Raw genomic sequence first — 18907 nt, forward strand, 5'->3', positions numbered from 1 at the left:
AAACACAAAATTCCTTTTTAACTTTCGCGCCCTCTTCACCTGGCGCCTCCTGCGAACGTGTAATTCGCAGGATTCAAGATTCGGCCATGATATATATATAGTGTGTGTGTGTGTGTGTTTAGCGTATTTTTAATATGTTAGTTAATAATAAGTACAGAATTCAGAAGGGAAAGTCTGGTAAGGTGAGTGTAGGGGGCGCCAAATTCTACTTCGCCTCGGGCGCCAAAATCTCTAGCTACGGTTCTGGTGGTCGCTACAGTCATTACTGACTATTACCAGGATCAGTGACTCACCTGTTGTGCTACAAACTGAAAATTATCAGGGAAATTTCTTGAGTATTTTTTCCCTTATTTGGCGGTCATGAATTTACTGACTTCTCCAGATTTTCCAGGCAGGATCTACAAATTTCCAGGTATATATATATAATGAAAAAAGGCAACTATATTTTTCCCAACCAGGGAGTTCTTCATCCACTATGTCGATAAGGAAATTTAGCAAAACAAGCAAAATTATTTTACAAAATATTTCCTACCAAATAGCCGGTTAAGACAAAAAGAAAAATCCAGTAGACCTACAATTTTCAAGTATCTTGAAAAGAGTTCCATACTTAGAATTTATGACTTTTCCAGGTCGGTGAGAACCCTGTTGAAGTTAATGTAGTTTTAAGATTTTACCTACATTCATGCCACAGCTACACGGAAGTACGGATTCTTATCAAAGATTGTTCGTGAGATGATAAAATATGGTTTACTTGATTTTTTTAAATCAACGCTCACGATTTAGTAAAGATTACCTTATTTCCCTTATCGACCAAGAAACAAGTCTGAACTTCTTTCTCAGTAGAATTAGCAATCAGGTATATTTTTCTACCTCACTTACTTAAAAAAACACTCAAAAACACTCATTTCATTTAAATATATTTAAATATATTAAACACATCAGAAGCGTACATTCACACACACAGGAAGTCCAACATCTTTCGTCCGTTAGTATATAACAATCTGAAATTCATTCTGTTTATTATATTAGATCGGTATTTTACATCGGAATAACTAAATGTCACGCGTCTTTATATATTTTGCTTTCTTCTACGTTTCTTTGCAGAAAGCTAAGAACAGATATATGTTTTAATATATATTATTTCTTTATACGCTAACTATATGCCAACTTATTATTACTATGAATTTTATATACAATATTTTTAAAAGTAAAATTCATTAGACAAGCAATTCATTATTATATATTTGCTACTTCATTGGATATCTTTTATATATATATAATCAAATGATTTTTGCATGTTAAATCACTGACGCAACATTAAATACCAGACGTGAAGCAAACAAATTTGGTTCCTTTACAAAATAATAAAGACAAAATATACAGGAGAGTTTTTTTTCTACTATAAATATATATGAAACATGATTTCTACATTACAGAAATAAAAAATAATAAAGAACAATTAGAAATAGCTACTTGAAGAAATCATTGTGTATATAAACCGGGAGAGAGGAAAATCTATTTCCCACTGAGTATTCAATATTGCTTCCTCTATCAAGAATCAAAACATTCACAACCATTCCATTCTATTCTAAAATAAACCTCTCAATTCTCATTAATTCTTATGGTCAATATCAAGTGTTCCAAGGTTTGAAAATTAGGGAAATTTTACTATATCATCTCAAGATTGATATTAAATTATAATTTACAAAAGGTAATTACTTCACAAAGTACATTCATATTTATATATAAAACGCATCCGTCTGACTAATTAGCAGCCTAATTCGTTTAATAAGCATATTTAATAATAAACATCGGTATTCTTTCTGTGCACCATGAAACAGATGCCAATACAATGAATTTCCACTGCAAACATTTCTTGAAAATATGTATTAACTTACTGGGAAGAACTGTATGTACATATACAACTTAGGATATCATGCTATGCATTGCTAGCTACATTTGTTTTCTACAAGGCAAAAAGACAATTTTTAAAATTTTCATACCTGTAATACGAATATTTTTTCTCTTAATTTTCCCTTTGAATATACATAAAATGATCTACCTAAACAACAGGTGCCACGCACACATACATATTGGAATTTATGCACTTGCACATTACAATCACAGCAATGTTTTCTTATATGACAGATCAACTCGATATCAATCATTTCTGGAAAGTAGTGATAATATGCGCCCAGACAATATAAAACATCTCTTTGAACCGTAACTGTTTTTGTACATCCATTTATCTTACGAAGCTAGTTTATTTTATTTCTCTTTTCTAATTCACCATATTCTAAATTATTCTTCCTGCAAATTTTGTCAACAAAACAGAGGCATTAACTTATGATCAACATCTTCCAACTCTTCCATACACTCAACTTCAGCTATCTGTTCTTATTCGTTGATGGTGACGTAGTTAACACTTATTAGTTTAAGAAAAAATAAGAAAGAGCATCTTAGTACCATTTTATTTCCATAATAACAAACACTCATTCATCCACATACATGCATATATACACACTAACATTCATCAATTTAGCTTTCAGAATCTTTCAAGCAACATTTCATTGTATCTAACAAACAGCTAACCTATATTCCATCTTCTTAAAAGGAGCAGTTCAAGATGAAAAATCATACATAAAATTCGATATATCGAAAGGCTAATATGTATACTACACAGAAAATGGCTAATGTTATTAATATGTATTTGTAATTTGAATTTTTGATATAAAATTTTAAAATCATTAAGCATTATCCAGAGTGTCTACTGGAGTTGACTTTGATATTTTCAGTGTTCTGCTTGAAAAATTTCCAGTGTACTATTGCGAACTAGAAAAAAAAAAAAAAAGTAGTGCCACATACGACTGCATGCTGTGATATAAATAGGCTGAAAAAGAAGTCTACTTTAATATTCGAATATAGAGAATGCACAGAAACTAGCAGGTTAAAATCGCGAGAGAGAAAGAAACAGAAGAGTGTCTTCTGGACGTTATTTCTTCCTGAATGCCTGTCGTAACCCACACTCACTTTATTATTATTATTGTGCATTCACTCTCCACTCGCAGCCAATCAGTTTTTCGACTGGTTTACCGTATTACATATATTTAGACAACTTTTTACATTTGATACAGAAACATTACTAAACAGAAGGCCAATTAATTGTAAATATTAAAGAGTAACACATTGAATGTTCATGCTTAAATATTTAGATGTGCTATTGTTTTGACATCTCACAGATATTAAATGAATACAACTATGTATCAAATAAGTTGAAAGATAATATTTTGTAAACATCTGTATTAAAAATAATATCCATTTTCTTTCTCGAACTAGCCAGTTTTTCAGTGGTTAGCCAGTAGCTCTATTACCACCTATATCCAGATAATGGGGCTGCCATCTTGAAGGGTCTCAAAGGGAATTTTATATTTCTCCAGTATTACACAATAATTTCCATGTATTTTCAATTACTCCAGTATTACGCAATAATTTCCATATATTTTCAGTTACTCCAGTATCGATAAAAATTTCTAACAGATTTTCAGTATTTCAAATGTCAGTAGACACCCTGTCATTTCAAGAATAAAGCTGGCCAATACATATTTTCACATTTTAATAGAAGCTATAAGGTACACATTATGTAAAAACAATGGACTCCACCTTTGTGTTGCGGAGTTTTTCTCTTGTTTATGCACTAAGCAATATTTCGGTTAGCTCAGTGATCTTGTTCTCGATCAGTTTTGTCTGCTTCGCTAGAAACCTAATTTACTCATCCGCTGATGAATTAATGTAGAGAGAGAGAGTACACAATGACAATTCGAAAACTTGTCTGCTGAGACAACGGATAAGTTGTTATTAATAACGATAATGTATTAATTTCAATAGACTTAAACAACTAGGCATAGTTATAATTAAGAAATTAGTAAGAAAGAAGAAGAAGAAGAAAAAAGAAGTTTTATATTGGGAAATGTATACTAATATGTTCTGCACAATATCTTTTGCCTTTGTGAATGAAGTAAAATTTGTCAAGGCATAATTTTATCTACGAATGTGAAATTAACTCGCAGTGATAAATACTAGTTGATGTCATCCGAAAGTGAACATAATCAATTTCAACAATATCTACTCATACCTGAAAATAGTGGAGATAATTAAATCGAGCGAGACATGTGGCTCACTTGGGAGCATGAAGTGTTAGTTGGAAAAACTGGGGAAAGGTAAAGAAGAAAAAAGAATATCAACTTGAATCTATTGACTTACTGGACTTGAATATCCAATAAAATTAGGCTTCAACTTTGAAAAAACTATTCCGAACAAGTTGGATTTTTGTGCAGCTTATCTTGAAAAGTACTCTTACATTGCGCTGTGTAATTTTTGTTTTCGAGAGCTGATTTTTTTTTTAATTATTTCGAAAATTATCAATTTTTGAGAAGAATGGTAGCGAGAAAAATTGTAGTTTATAAAATTCTACACAGAAAAGGTTCTTAGGCTGTTTTTTCGTAGAATCAGTCGTTTTAAAGATGTAGACTAAATTATGTCTGAACAGAACTAGCTCATACCACTTCAATCTTATACATAAAAATGAAAGCGTGTTTGGTTGGCATACTTCTAAGTAATTTTAACAGAGACCATAGGCTATTTAAAATGTTTTGATACGTATCCTAAAGGGGTAGGAGATGTACTGAAAGGAGAAGAAGTGGTTTATCTTACATATAAAAATAAATGTTCTTTTGTTCGGTATATAAATCCACAGTCAGTTGCAAGTAACTACATTGAAGAGACCACAGTCTAGAAGAGACTGTACGCTACTTAAAATTTTTTGGTGTGTATTCTAAGGAGGTCGGAGGAATTCAAAGGGGGGAGAAGGTGGTTTTTATGCCAAATATAAAGTGTCTCACGCACTCTCCATACTAGAAAAATTAAACTCATTTTCAAAAAACAAGTGGGCATACACATATCATATCATTACAAGTAGGAAGAGTATGACGTAAAAATAATCGAGAACAATCCAGTTTAGTGTCGAATCCATAGTTTTTCTGGTGGTTGAAGTGAACAGTGACACTCCCATGCAGTTTAAGTCCAAGTTAAGGTCCTACCTATTTGGATAGGGGATGAGAAGGGATGTAAAATTAAATGTTGCAAAATGACTAAGATTAGTACCGATGCATAGTTTTCGTGGTGATTAAGTTGATTGGCAACAGTTCCAATAACATTTAAGCGCAAGTTTAACAAAGAATGTGCATGTCAGATGTGTAATTCTACTCATTTCTTCAGTTTCAAATATTGTGCATATACATTACCGACATTCTTCCCATGCAAAGCCGGGCTTTTGCTAGTATTATGCATGATTTTTAAGCGTATAAAAGTTATATTAGAAATATTTTCATTGATTATAGTAACATCTATGCCGAATCGAGAAGTAATGTTTCGAATATTTTTTTTTTTTTTAGTTTTCCTTGTAGGATCTGTATCTGCAGTAAAAAAAAAAGTCCGCATTTCAGTTTTCAAAGTTGCCCCATCCCACTTTCAGGGGGAAAGCGGGCTAATTTTATCACAGTTGAATTTCTCCCTCCAAAATATTAGCTTTTTATTTCGATTTTTTTTTTCGTCCAATGCTTATTTTTCCAGATATTTTGTACTCTCAAGTTAAAAACCTCACTCTACTTTTGTTCAGACATAATTTAGTCTGTATTTTTGAAACGATTGATTCTACTGTAAAAAAGTCTAACCACCATCTTTGTGTAGAATTTTATAAACTACAATTTTCTTTCGTATCTAGTTGAGAAATATTGATAATTTTCGAAATAATTGCCAAAAATTACAATTTCCTCCGTAAAACACAAATCTACGTCTCAAATAAAGGGTGTTTTTCATGATATGCTGGAAATATCAAAATAAAGGTTTTTACAAAAATACACTTGTTCGGAGTTATTTCGATTTTTTCTTTTTTGTCTAATTTTCCTAAGCTATTAAAGGAAGTGGGTAGTGAGAATTCTAATGCTTGCTTTGGTAATGATAGTATCCACTGACAATACGCCTTCGGTTGTCTTAACCCATGAAATAATGAAGTTAAGACTTCTCCAATACCGAACTAAGTTTAGCTTACAGTTCAGCTTAAAGCAAATAAATCTAGATGCATCTTGTATGTTCTAAAAAAACAAGTCGAAAATAAGCACATCGATGATTTTAGGAGTCTCTGTGAAAAGCATGTTTTTCTGTAAGCGCAATAAATACCAGGTGTAATTTTTGGTCTAATAATCTTCTTTTCACTTGGATCAGTTTTCCTTTAAGCCTTGATTAAATTACAATAAGAGCTATTCCATTGACAAATGTGTCAGATATTTTAAATGAAATGATCAATTTCTATTAACATTACAATTAATATCTCAACATGTGAAGTTTGGTCCCTTGTATAAAGCTACTGGAATAATCATAGAAAGAAATTTTGCTTTCATCGGCAGTAGAAGTGAATCAATAATTCAATTAGTCCTCTTATAAAAGCATATATAAACTTGCATGGGAATAGCTAATGCATATTTAACTAAGCATATTAACACACACTATATCCCAAACCAATTTCAATTACACCAGATTCTAATATCAAGATCTACACACTAGCCTTTCACACAGAATATATTCAATAAAATGCAATTTTAATCTCCGCAAAGCCAAAAACACTTCAAATAAATAGCTACTTCAAGAGTTTACAAAGTTCATCATAAGACTGACAACCTCGGAAATATGTGCAAGGTTTAAAATAAATTAAACTTTGGCCAATTATTTTAAAATTTATTGGATATTTAGTGGCAAATTTAATCAGAAAAGGTAATTATTGACTATTTTATTAAACATATATAAACTGTTGCAACGCTGTATAAACACCTCGGTGAGCACTCTTTTCGAACAAAAGATTATGTCGCTTGAACTTCTATACTTAAAAACATACTGTACAGCAATCTGCCACCGCTATGCAAACTCTCTCGGGTAGATATAAACTATACTGCGTTTTGTACAATTCAAGGATTTTTTTAAACTCATAATTATAACATCTTTTGTGGATACGTTTTAGTACAGTGAAATTGCAAATTATTTTGACTGAGTGTACAAAAAAAATCTAGCTTCCGTATAAGAAAACTATATCAGTTACCTACACGTTTAAGCAGTAACTGCGATTTTACTTTTTTTTTTTTTTTTTTTTTTTTTTTTTTGAGCATTTAAAACCTAATTAGTAATATTAGCTAATTCACACGTAATATACGAATCAATTCTTTTGAACATTCTGTGAAATGTGTTCACTCGCATTCCAGAAACTTGAAAGCCCACCTTTTTCGGAAGCTCTATACACTTATTCTTATGTAGGATTGCAGCAAGTATTAGCGACATTTGATCGTCCCTTTGATGACTTTCATTTAAGTTTACGAATTAAAACACAATACTTATTCTGGGAGTTTTCTTTTCCTTAAGTGTGCAATATATATATATATATATATATATATATATATATATATTTAAGTATGACTGTATTTTTATTTAACAGGTATCTGGACAATTTTAAATTACATTAAATTTATTTCACATATGTCAATAACTAAGTGTTCAAAATAAGAATATCATTACGTTGTGTAATTTTAAATAAATTACATACAATTTATTAAAATAACGCAAAAAATATTATTTTTTTGATTCATAATTATGTACAGTGAAGATTCTTTAAGGCGACCACTAAAACTTTTAAACTCAAATCGGTCGTCTACAGGAGTAATTTCTAAAAAGGGTTTAAAATCAGGACTAAAACCAGATAGGTATGTATGAGACGAGGTGAAGGGGTCCGGGGTGAGAATGAAATACTATAGGGTCTTTTGTGCTTTCTCCTTCTCTTCATTTTCAGAATAATTTTACATTAGAGGCGATGCAATCGAGGCAAATGGTGACACTCAAGTGGTGACAAGGAAAGAAGCCCATAATTTACATTATTATACTTCCAGTTTTCTACTGTACTATTTCTCGTATTATTCATTACTAAGACAAAAAGTTTCAGAACAAAGAGTGCAAGTATAACTAGCAAAGTAGCACGCAGTTTACAAATGGCGTTCTTAAATCTCTTCTGTAATAATTATCGATAAGAAGGAAAAGCAATTCAAAAACACCTAGATAATGATTTCTCAACTTTTGACAAACTCTTCAACTCACGGAATACTTCAAACAATACGTAAAATGAGGAAAGGTTCAAAAGAAGAAATAAGGTAACTACAGAGCAACCCCTCTGTGAAAAGCAGGGTTAATGGTTTGTCCCAAGATACCACTTAGGAGCATCGAATCGGAAGCTACTTGCTGATTTGAACGCATGCCTTTTCCCCAAATCCAATGCTACATCAAATCACAGCACGCAGAAGTAAAAAGTGTATTTCTTTAAATTCATAGAGGATGCCGCGACATGCTATTGGTGTTGCATCAGACATAATACTCGAGTACAGTTCCTAGCAGATCATCTTCACAAGAAGATATTTTGTGAAGAGAAATACTGTTGACCAATTATATATATAATTTGATTCTATTAATTTTTATTTAATGACAGAAAATATTGGCTCTCTCTCTACTAGATATATTTATAAAAACTAGCATTAAGACAAGAACCACTGCAATTAGAAAACACTGAATCAAATCGATGTACTAGAATACATATAAGATAACAAATGCAAACTTCAGCAAAAGATACACGCTTCTTTAATTTTCCACGATATCAGTCTATTTTTAAAGCTCCTTTTTAATTGTTTGATAATCACAAGTGATTGATGGACCAGGCTCGATTTAAACACTGTAAAGGAAAAACACGACTTCTGGACTTCTGTTTGACAGATTTACATCAGATTCAGGTTTGCTAGCCTCAGCCTGTAGTAATCGTCTTTCTTTAGATTCAGTTCCAATAATAACAGCCCTTTTCACAGGTGATTTTTTATTTGGTGAAATTATCGTATATTTGAAAATAAATATGGTACAATATCCGGTACTAAGTTCCTCCGAAAAAACACTCCTTAAAGTCTCTCTCATCAAAATAAACATCACATATATATAGTTGCAAAAATAAATAAATAAAAAAAAAAAAAAAAAAAAATCGACGGTAAAAATTAAAGAAAGACAATCGATTAAATTAAAAGTTACTGTCAGTGAAAGTAATGGTTAAAATTCTCTTCAAAATTAATATATTAAAATTAAAATTTGACAGTTTTCACTATTAAGCAACAAGAATTGTAGAGTTTTAAAATCGTTACGAATGTTTTAACAATTATAAATTTAAAAATGACCCCTGTAAATTTTCAATAATTAAATTAAAATTTAACTTAATTTTCAACTGATTAATTTAATCTGTAATTTTTTTAACGAATTAATTACAAGCCTATACATATGCAACTGTTTCATGAAACTTTTTCTCTTTACGATAAACTGCTTTTTCTCATTTTACAAAAAAGAAAGGTCATTGCTTTAGAATGGTTTTAAAAAAGTGGCTACCTTTTACTGGATTTCCGTATTCAGATTTACATCCTGAAATACAACAAAATACAGTTTTTTAATTGCAAATAACACAAGCACAATATAATCACCGATTTTTCACATTAACTGTCACACTAAATTATCCATATTGTCTCACGGACACAAAACAATTAATGTAAACAATATATATATATATATGGGGAGGGGGAGTTCAGTGCTTTCTCTTTGACACAAAAATACAAATATATGAAACTCAACCACGAAATCGCGGAAAAGAACATCAAATCGCATGCTTCTTTAATGCTCTTTTCTACACAGCACTCAGCCTGCTGCGATTGCAGCGCTATAGTTTGCTTGTTCACCGCAGGACAAAGTTTCCTCTATCTCCAGCGTATTAAACACTTTTTATTTCTATTCGCTAAGAGCCAATATTTAAATGATTTCGCAGGGTTCACCAACTTGCTTAATCAGCTCAGATCATTAACTTTGCCTGGCTACTGCTTATTAATACTCCCAAGTATCTTACCTAACGAAAAACGTTGTTTGAAGTAGAGTAAGCGAGAGAAGTAGTTGGTATAAAGGGACTAATACATTGCTATTAAGAAAATATAATTTGTTCCAATAAAAATCAGTCGTGATGAGGAATGATCTCTTTAAAGAGGTAGCTGTTTATTGAATTTCTACAAAATCAATCAGAAGTAATATGAAATCATGCACCAATACTTTCTAAATTTCTAACCTGAACTGCTCCAAAATATATCTACTTTCTATGCGTTTGCATTAAACAAGTTTTACCAGTGCTTTAGATATTAAATTCACCTGTATGACCGAAATAGACAATTTAAAGCAAAGACTCAATACATGGCATGCACATTATAAGAGAAATGTGAAATAAATAAGCATTAATAATCGAACTAATTCACTTTGTAATATAAAGCATAAACACTTTGAAGCAGTAGTATAAAATAAATTAAAATTAATCACCAACAATTATAATCTACTACTCCATGAAGTTGTCCAATGATTTGCCCTCAACGTCTGGGATCTCTTTCAAATTGTTTTGCTTAAGGATTTCATTGACCTCAGTTTGGTAAATACAATGCGTTAAAGCTTAGAAAAATGATATATATCTTCGGTTTTATTTCAAAACAAAATTAACAGTGCTCATGAACAACTACTACTTTGCAACTTCTGAAATGAACTTTCTTCGATATCCAACTTTTTTTTATTTTTTTTTAATCACACTTCGATATCCAACTTTTAGATCACATTTACGGGTTTAGTCTGAAACTATGACTTGTACGTAAGACATATGTTCATAGATCGGGTACTACGTATTAAAATAAAAATTTTACAAACCTTACAAAAGTCTCAGCTATTTACTTTCGATGCTTTTATACTTCAATCTGGATCTCTAGGGTGTTTTATTTACAGATAATTAATGCATATGATTATAAATTCAGCAAGGAAGAAGTTTTCTTAACCGAAATATCTATCTTGCTGGATTTGCCACCCGATGGCTGGTTATCAGAGGTTTGAGGAAAAAAGTGCCAAAACAGGAAAACTGGTAGTGTTGTTGATAACTTCGGAACTGGTACAGAATCGCGGGACAAACGGAACATTGAGGTTTGAGTCTACGTGTCTAGCGGATAGAATTTCCTTTATTTGATCATTTCTTGTACCTAATGTCTAAATAATTGATTCATAACTAGTTCAAATTATGATTATTTTACTCTACAGTTGTACCTTTAGTGTCAAACGAAATAATACAAGATCAGGTATCTGTTTGAAAAAAACAAAAAATGTGTAACAAACACAGGGTGGAAAAAGGCTCCTTCCAAATTTATAAGCAACAAAAAATGACGGAAAATAAACTTTAACGCTACATAGCTCAAGAACTGGGGAATCTATGCTAATCGGTTCAAGAAATTATTTGGAACTAGCATGCGCTCTATCTAAACATCCATGTCTTATGATATTAATGCAACAAATTTTATAGAGTTGCGATATGATGAGAGACTTACCGATTAATCACAAATGACATCTTGATCATACGTACTAATTGAAGATTATTTCAATTTACTACTAGTTAAAAAAGTCACTTTTCGCTTTTATGGAATTGCGATTATAATTTTCAGGGCTTATGCAATCACGCACAACATGTCTTCAAAGGAAAGTTTCTAATAATAAGATGGAATCAAATGTCCATCTTAAAATATAACTTGGTAAAGCTGTTCAAAAGCATAATTACTGATTTGTTCCTTTTTAAGAATAAGAAATTTCAAATATACGTGATATTTCAAAATACAAATATTATTTGTGCCTTCAAATACGAATGACTTTAAAATGGTCGTTAGAAGGTATTCTATAAAGCATAAAAAAGTATTTTAATCGTTAATATGGTAGGAAACTGAACCCAGGTTCCAGCAATTTACCTGCGGATTTTGGGCTGCACCGACGTCTCATTATCATCACTTAAGTTTAATGAGATAGGAGTATCCTCAATATTACCAGTAGAATACTCAGATTATACAAGTTGAAGCCCAGAACTGTCCGAATTGCGCTCCATCACGCAATTCTGTGCAGACCAAAAGCCTTTCTCGATTTTTGATTTAATATCAATTTTTACTGATATTATTGCAGCTACACAACAATAGAATCGACAATGTAACTGAAGATGAAATGTGTGCTTTAAGGATCAGACTAATATTCGCGTGCTTACCACTAGTGACAAACACGGGTGCCGACGGGGACTCGGGCTCTCGGATCTAGATATTTTTGCTTTTTCCTTTGCCTGGATATGTGACAACGAAAGATACATACCTGATACCCCCTTCTCGTTACACAGAAATCGTCGCCGATGGTGACAACAGTAACGCATTCTGTCCTATAACGTTTAAAGTTTTCAAGTGTGGCTTCTCATTTATTCGTTAGTTATTTGGTTCTAGCATTCGTCATTTCAGTGACGGATTGACCGTTATAGTAAGATATTTATTGTACGATAAGCGTTCTATAAGAGAAATTCTGATTTTACGTGAGTCTGTTGTATTTGTGAAGTGAGTGGGGAAAAAATGTAAAACAGAAAATGAACATTGAATATATCACAAGTAGTGGGAAAATGACTTTTTCATAACATATCATATGGGTAAGCTGCGATGTTTAATACACAAGCAGATTGTGTATGTGCTTAAAGAATATAATGTGAAGAGAGAATATACAGACTGTACAGAGACGAATATTAGAAATGGATTACTAAATTAAAAAAAAAAAAAAAAATCGAGAAATGTAGTTTCTTCTTTTTACCATCTGGCAGGTTAGGCTCCCTTTCTTTTCTTTGTGCTATGATGCAAACATAAATCAGATAGATGCAATTCAGTTTTAGACATTTATACGCACCACAGAGGAAGGTTTTTTGAGTAAGCAGGATCTGTGAAAGTTTCGTTTTATCGCAAAGGAAACGAACATTTATAAAGCGTTAAAAATTCTGTTCTTAAATTTGGAGCTTTTGAGAAATGTTTAGTTGTTTATATATATATCCAGCATCCAAAATAAAGTCTAAGTAGCAAAATTCTTGTCCACGAGCTTTTACGTCCAAAATAGCTTGAAGATGCGTTGTCGCCATTATTATTCAACTTTTTCTGTAGTACGCTATAAGAAAAATCAAAGACAGTAACCAGGGCCTAGAGCTGAATGGTATTTACCAGGTTATGGCATATCCTGATGATGTAAATATAATAGGGGATGACAGAAGAAGAAGAGAAAGAAATACAGAGGTCTTATTAAACGCTTGCAGGGACATGGGTTTGGAACTAAGTGCACAGAAAACTAAATACATGGAAGTTCACCGGGGTAGTAACTACAACTTATGATGCTTCAAAATATTAAATAATACTTTTGACGAAGTGTATACTTTCAAATATCTAGGATCAATATTAACAGACCAAAACCATATTCACGAAAGAATTACATGTCGACTGAAAGCAGGAAACTCGTGTTGTTATTCAGTTCAAAATCTCTTGTCTTTGCGAATTCTGTCGAGGAATTTGAAGCTTAAAATAATCACGTGATAAAACGATAATCACGCCTGTTGTTCTGTATGGTTGCGAAACATGATCGCTTACTCTGAGGAAAGAACAACAGACTGAAAGTACTTGAGAATAAAATCTGAGACGAATATTCGGTCCCAAGAGGAAAGGGAATGGGGAATTAGAAGCTATGGAACTGCATAATTTGTATCATTTATCAAACATTGTTAGAGTCAACAAGTTGGGAGGCTGAGATGAGCAGGTCATATAATCAAAATGGAAGAAATTAAGAAAACTTTCAAAATTTTAACTGGGAATCCAATCGGAAAACGACCGTTAGGAAGACCTACGCGCAGATTGGAAGACAATATTAAGATGAATCTCGGAGCAATAGGAATACAAAGTAGAAACTGGATCCAGTTGGCTAAGGACAGAAGTCAATGTAGAGTTATTGTGAATGGCGCATTGAACTTCCGGGTTTCATAGCCCATATAGTTAGTTTTCATTTAGGTTGCCCCCTCTTGGAACTATCAAGTACTATTGCACTGGAAATTGAATAATTTACTATATAATTTATGTTACCTCTTGATTTTTGTACTTGCATTAACGCGAAACGCTGTAGTTCTTATTGAAAACTGAAAAATTATAATTTAAATTCAGCTGTTTTCGTTTTCTGATAACGCCATGAAACAGAGTTACAAAAAAATGATATCACTAGTACCTATGTGGTAAAGCAACGCCGATAAATGAAAGACCTAAGTTCACTTTGTGTCAGTTGTGCGGTAAGATTTTTAATCTCTCTCCACAAATACCTTCTAACGATCACTTAGAATACAATCATTCGTATGAAGACACAACGTAATAGTTGGAATTACAAATATCAAAAATATCTTTATACTTTCTTATGATTTAAACAGGAACAAAGTAGTAAATATTCGGCTTAATGACGTTACCAAAGTTTATTTTAAGATGGACATTTGATTCCATCTTATTACTATACACTTTTCTTTGGAGATAAAACATTAATGTGCAGTTGCACAACTCCTAAAAATAATATTGACTTTTACACGAACGGAAAAGTGATATAAGTTATTTAAAAATAATATTTTACTTAGTAGAAAAGTGTCATTTAAACTTAATTAGTACTTACAAGTGTGTCCTTATATCCCAACTTCCTTTACAAAAATCGTCGCCCCGGTGCCACAGGATGCTGAAACATGGATACTTAGATAGAATGTATAGCTATTGATTTGGAAGGACGCATTTCCCGTCTTATGTTTACTACATTTTTTCTCTTTCTTTCGAGTTTCCTTACACGATGCTATATCCATTGCTGACACCTTTTCATCACTCGGTATGTAAATTTTCAATGAACTCTTTAGCTACATACTCTATTGTTCTTGAAAACTGTACTTAGGGTATAGTACTGTACTCAGGGTACTACTGAATTTATAAGAGTTACGCTTTTGCTAGTATTTTAATAGATTCTTATCTGCTGATTAATTCTTAGCGTCTTATTTCAGGTATTAGTTTTAATATACTAGCTAAACTAAGAAATATTCAGCAAATAGGAATTAGTTAAAATAATAAGAAAAGAAATGTAGTTCTTATGAATTCGGTGGGTATGACACTAATTTACAGTTAGTAAAAACGTATAGTAAAGTTCGAACGCTTGGGATCCTTTTATAATATAAATTTGATGTACACGAATTTCAAACGAGTTACTAAATTTTTTGTTAAAGAGTTTAATAGGATGATCTGAATCTAAAAGACGGGAAGAAGCAGACACTGATAAAAGTAGGATACCATCTGCACAGACGATATGGAAATAAGAGTTCAAGGGATAGTCAAAGAGAAATTGGTGGACATAAAAGTTCATGACAAATACAATTTTAAAATTAAATATGTACCTATTGGTTAGTTTTTTCACTTATACAATATTTTATCTGCTTTATCATTTCACCGCCCTCTTTTTATTTTTACGATGATCTTTATCAATTTCTACGCCTTTATCTTATTTCTTCAATGGTCCGTAGGCTTTCTACCATTTTTAAAGGTGAAAACAACACTAAAGAAGCCATTTTCACAAATACTAGTGATCTGTCAGCAAAAGAAGTGTGAGATATTTTTTTTTTCATTCCTAAACAAAGTCAATAACTGAAACAAAGAAACTGAAGACAGTGAGGTAGAATAATTGTATCACTTGAAGTAAAATGATTCAGATACAAACCTGTCAATGCAACAAAAACAATACGTTTATGGCTAAGACTTGAGGTGAAAATATATAAAAGAGTAATACAAAAATTACACAGTTTATGATATACTTAACTAATTGAGCATATTACGTATTCAGTCAAGTTACAAGAGCACAAAAAAGTCATTATGTAACAAAGTAATAATTCATTCTATTCTTTCTTTTTTAAGTAAAGGTAAAAGGTTTGGTTATGAAAATAAATAGATAAGAATTCGGAGGAAAATACACACATCATCGTCCGAACGCATTCAAAAATTAACACTCATTCATTAAATTTCATTTCAATACTCCTTTACCCAATTTTTCCACAATAATCTTTATTTTAAAAAATGAACACAGAAAAATTTCACACTGAACTTAATTTCTTGATATTTCTTCCGGAAGTATTATCTGTTACTGCACAAAACCTGACCACCACTTTCCCACATTGTGTAATTTCACTGGTAATGTTTGTATTTTTAAATTATATATGCATATTTTGGCAAGAAACTTATTTTCCTCCACCTTGTCATCACGTTTGAAGCGCTGTGGAGATCTCTCGATGAATGTTTGCTAACTCTTGTAATCGTGCTGCTAGCTGTGCGTTGAGAGTTTCTAACACTCGGCGCTGAGATTCTTGTGCTGAGAGAGCAGTTTCTAACTGTGCTTGTGCCGATTGTAGCGTTGCCTGAAGTTGCTGGTTTTCTTCTTGTAAGTCCTGTATTAAAAGAATTGCATATAAGAATATCTTATTGTAACAGCAACACTTTGTTCGTGGGTAACGCTAATTTCTAATAGTTAACGATCGCAGCTCCGCTACTTTCACTACGACAGTGCAGTTTTTAACCAGCTTTACCGCCAATCCACATGAAACGTACTACCACTATTAAATGGAAATAAGGCTGTAATTACCCATACAAAATCCACAAGTATTTACTTCATGTCAAGCAGAAAATAATTTATTAACCAACCAACATGAACACAGTGTATAAACTACAGACAGTTGTTATCAACACAAAACTTTCTTAAGCTATTAATTAACTATATATTCTAGAATCAAAAGTGATTATTTCCATTTACAAAACGTCATACATTTATCTACAACTAGATACCTCTAAGGTACAGTTAAAAATAGGTGTATCAATCTAATATAAATAAAACAATGTTTGTGTGTCTGTCTGTGTGTGTGTGTGTGTGACCTGGGAACCAGACATGTGGACCGAGAGCTACCAAATTTTGGTCACGGGTATCTTGGTCCAGGCCCCAGACCAAGACGAAGATTTTTCTTTTTCAAAATTCGAACTAGGGGGTCCTGGGGGGGGGTTACCGGGACATGTTAAAGTAGTAGAAAATGACCGATATTAATGTCGAATTCATAGTTTTTGCGGTTGCTGAGATCAATGGTGAAGCTCCGATTGCATTAACTTCCAAATTCCCCCCATTCGGCTGCGGGCCGGGGTCACCGGGAAGGGGGGGGGGTAAGAAGGGGGCATACCGAGACATGTAAAAATAATCCAAAATGACCGATATTAGTGCCAAATCCATAGTTTTCGCGGTAGCTGAGATCAATGGTGACACTTCCATTAGCGATGACCTTCAAATTCAGCTACCATTGTATGTGGGCCGGAGATCACCTGCGGGCGAGGGGAGAGGTTTACCGAGACATGTAAAAAAAATCCAAAATGACCCATATTAGTGTCAAATCCATAGTTTTCGCTGTCGCTGAGATGACCGGCGATACTCCCACAGGCATCGCTTTCAAATACAGGCTCCATCGACTGGGGGACAGAAGCGTTTTTTTTTCTTTTAATTCGAACCAGGAGGCCTCAAGGGGAGTTTAACAGAACATCTAATAGTAGTAGAAAATGACCGATACTTTTTCTTTCGTTGTTCAGTTTGTTTACATAGATATTCTATCTCACCCATGCGAAGAATGGATATTTCAGCTAGTACAAAATAATTACATATATATATATCCATCTCTTTTGGACTAGAGAGATTTAATATCTTCAAAGATGATATTTTATAAGTGACTCTACATTCATCGGTGCAGATTTACTTTATGGGGTCCTGGGGTCCTTAATCATTAAGGGTATAAATCCAGCATTTTCTTGGTTGGCATTGTTCGATTCAAGTTGTCTTAAGATCGAACTAAAATATTTTTTACTGTAAACTTTTCTCAGGTGTCAGTAGCATTATGTATGTGCATCGATGAATGTATATATTTCAGTGCATGTGTATATATTTCAGTATAAGTCTGGAAAGCCTTGAGCAATTTCAATCAAACTTGGTACACGTATGAGTTTCAATTAAAACAAATACTGTGGGGTAAGACACCACTAGCACCTCCTTGGAGGGTGGAAAAGGGGTGACATGTAGAAATAACCAAAAATTGATTAGTGTCAAATCCGTACTTTTCTGGGTCACTGAAATGAATAGTGCCCCCCCCCCCAATGCCGTTTAAGTCTAAGTTCAGCTCCCATTCAAATGAGAAGTGATAAAAAAAGACGTCCAAAATCACTAAGACAGGTGTCGAATCCATATTTTTTCCGGGTGGGGAAATCGATTGATCCGCCTGAAATGACTTCTGATACAGAGTTATTATTCACTTCAAGCTGGGTGTTTATCATGCCAATCCGTTTAAGAATTGATGGGAAAATAGAGTACCTTTTGGATTTTTATTACATTATAATTGGAATGCGTATCCTAAGGAGAAAAGGGATTTAAATATTTTCCATAAAACTATTCTACCCGTGCAAAGAGCGGGCATTTCAACTTTTATATTATAACTAGCCTTTGGCAAGCTGGGGGCGAAAGACCCTACAATTTGCTCGGCCTACGGCCTGGCATCTCTTATACAGGGCCGTAGGAAACTCCACCGACAAAATTCGGGAGGTGATTCCTGACACCGAAACAAGAAAAAAGTCCTTTTGCACTTTTCTCTAGGACAGTTTCGGAGCTACATGATGTCGAAAATGAGGCAAAATACACTTTAGAGCGCTATATCTTCTCTATTCCGAATGATAGAGGCAAGGTGGCATTGTCACCTCAAAGGAACGAAACCTGCTCTATTCAAAGATGGATATGTCGCAATCGTGAAATCAGTGCACATGGGATTTCCCAAAGGAGCGTAGGGACTCCCGGATAAACTGTCAGGTAA

The 18907-nt window shown here is 32.9% G+C and overlaps 1 protein-coding gene across 7 annotated transcripts in view; it reads right to left on the bottom strand.

The window, feature by feature from the left end:
- Positions 1–900: 900 nt before the first annotated feature.
- Positions 901–18907, bottom strand: part of homer (protein) — a 444718-nt gene continuing 426711 nt past the window's right edge. For 4 of the 7 annotated variants that reach the window (XM_081748567.1, XM_081748571.1, XM_081748572.1 and 1 more), the window contains 3 exons: positions 14665–16465; positions 9508–9540; positions 901–2425 (listed from right to left, as the gene is read on the bottom strand). In XM_081748567.1, the coding sequence (XP_081604693.1) occupies positions 16280–16465 (186 nt within the window). In that variant the 3' untranslated portion in view covers positions 901–2425; positions 9508–9540; positions 14665–16279. The remainder of the gene's footprint in view (positions 2426–9507; positions 9541–14664; positions 16466–18907) is intronic. The other 3 variants (XM_081748569.1, XM_081748568.1, XM_081748566.1) reach the window with 3 other exon arrangements.

Source organism: Thermobia domestica, chromosome 2 (assembly GCF_964235325.1).
Source record: "Thermobia domestica chromosome 2, izTheDome1.hap1.1, whole genome shotgun sequence".
NCBI lineage: Eukaryota > Metazoa > Arthropoda > Insecta > Zygentoma > Lepismatidae > Thermobia > Thermobia domestica.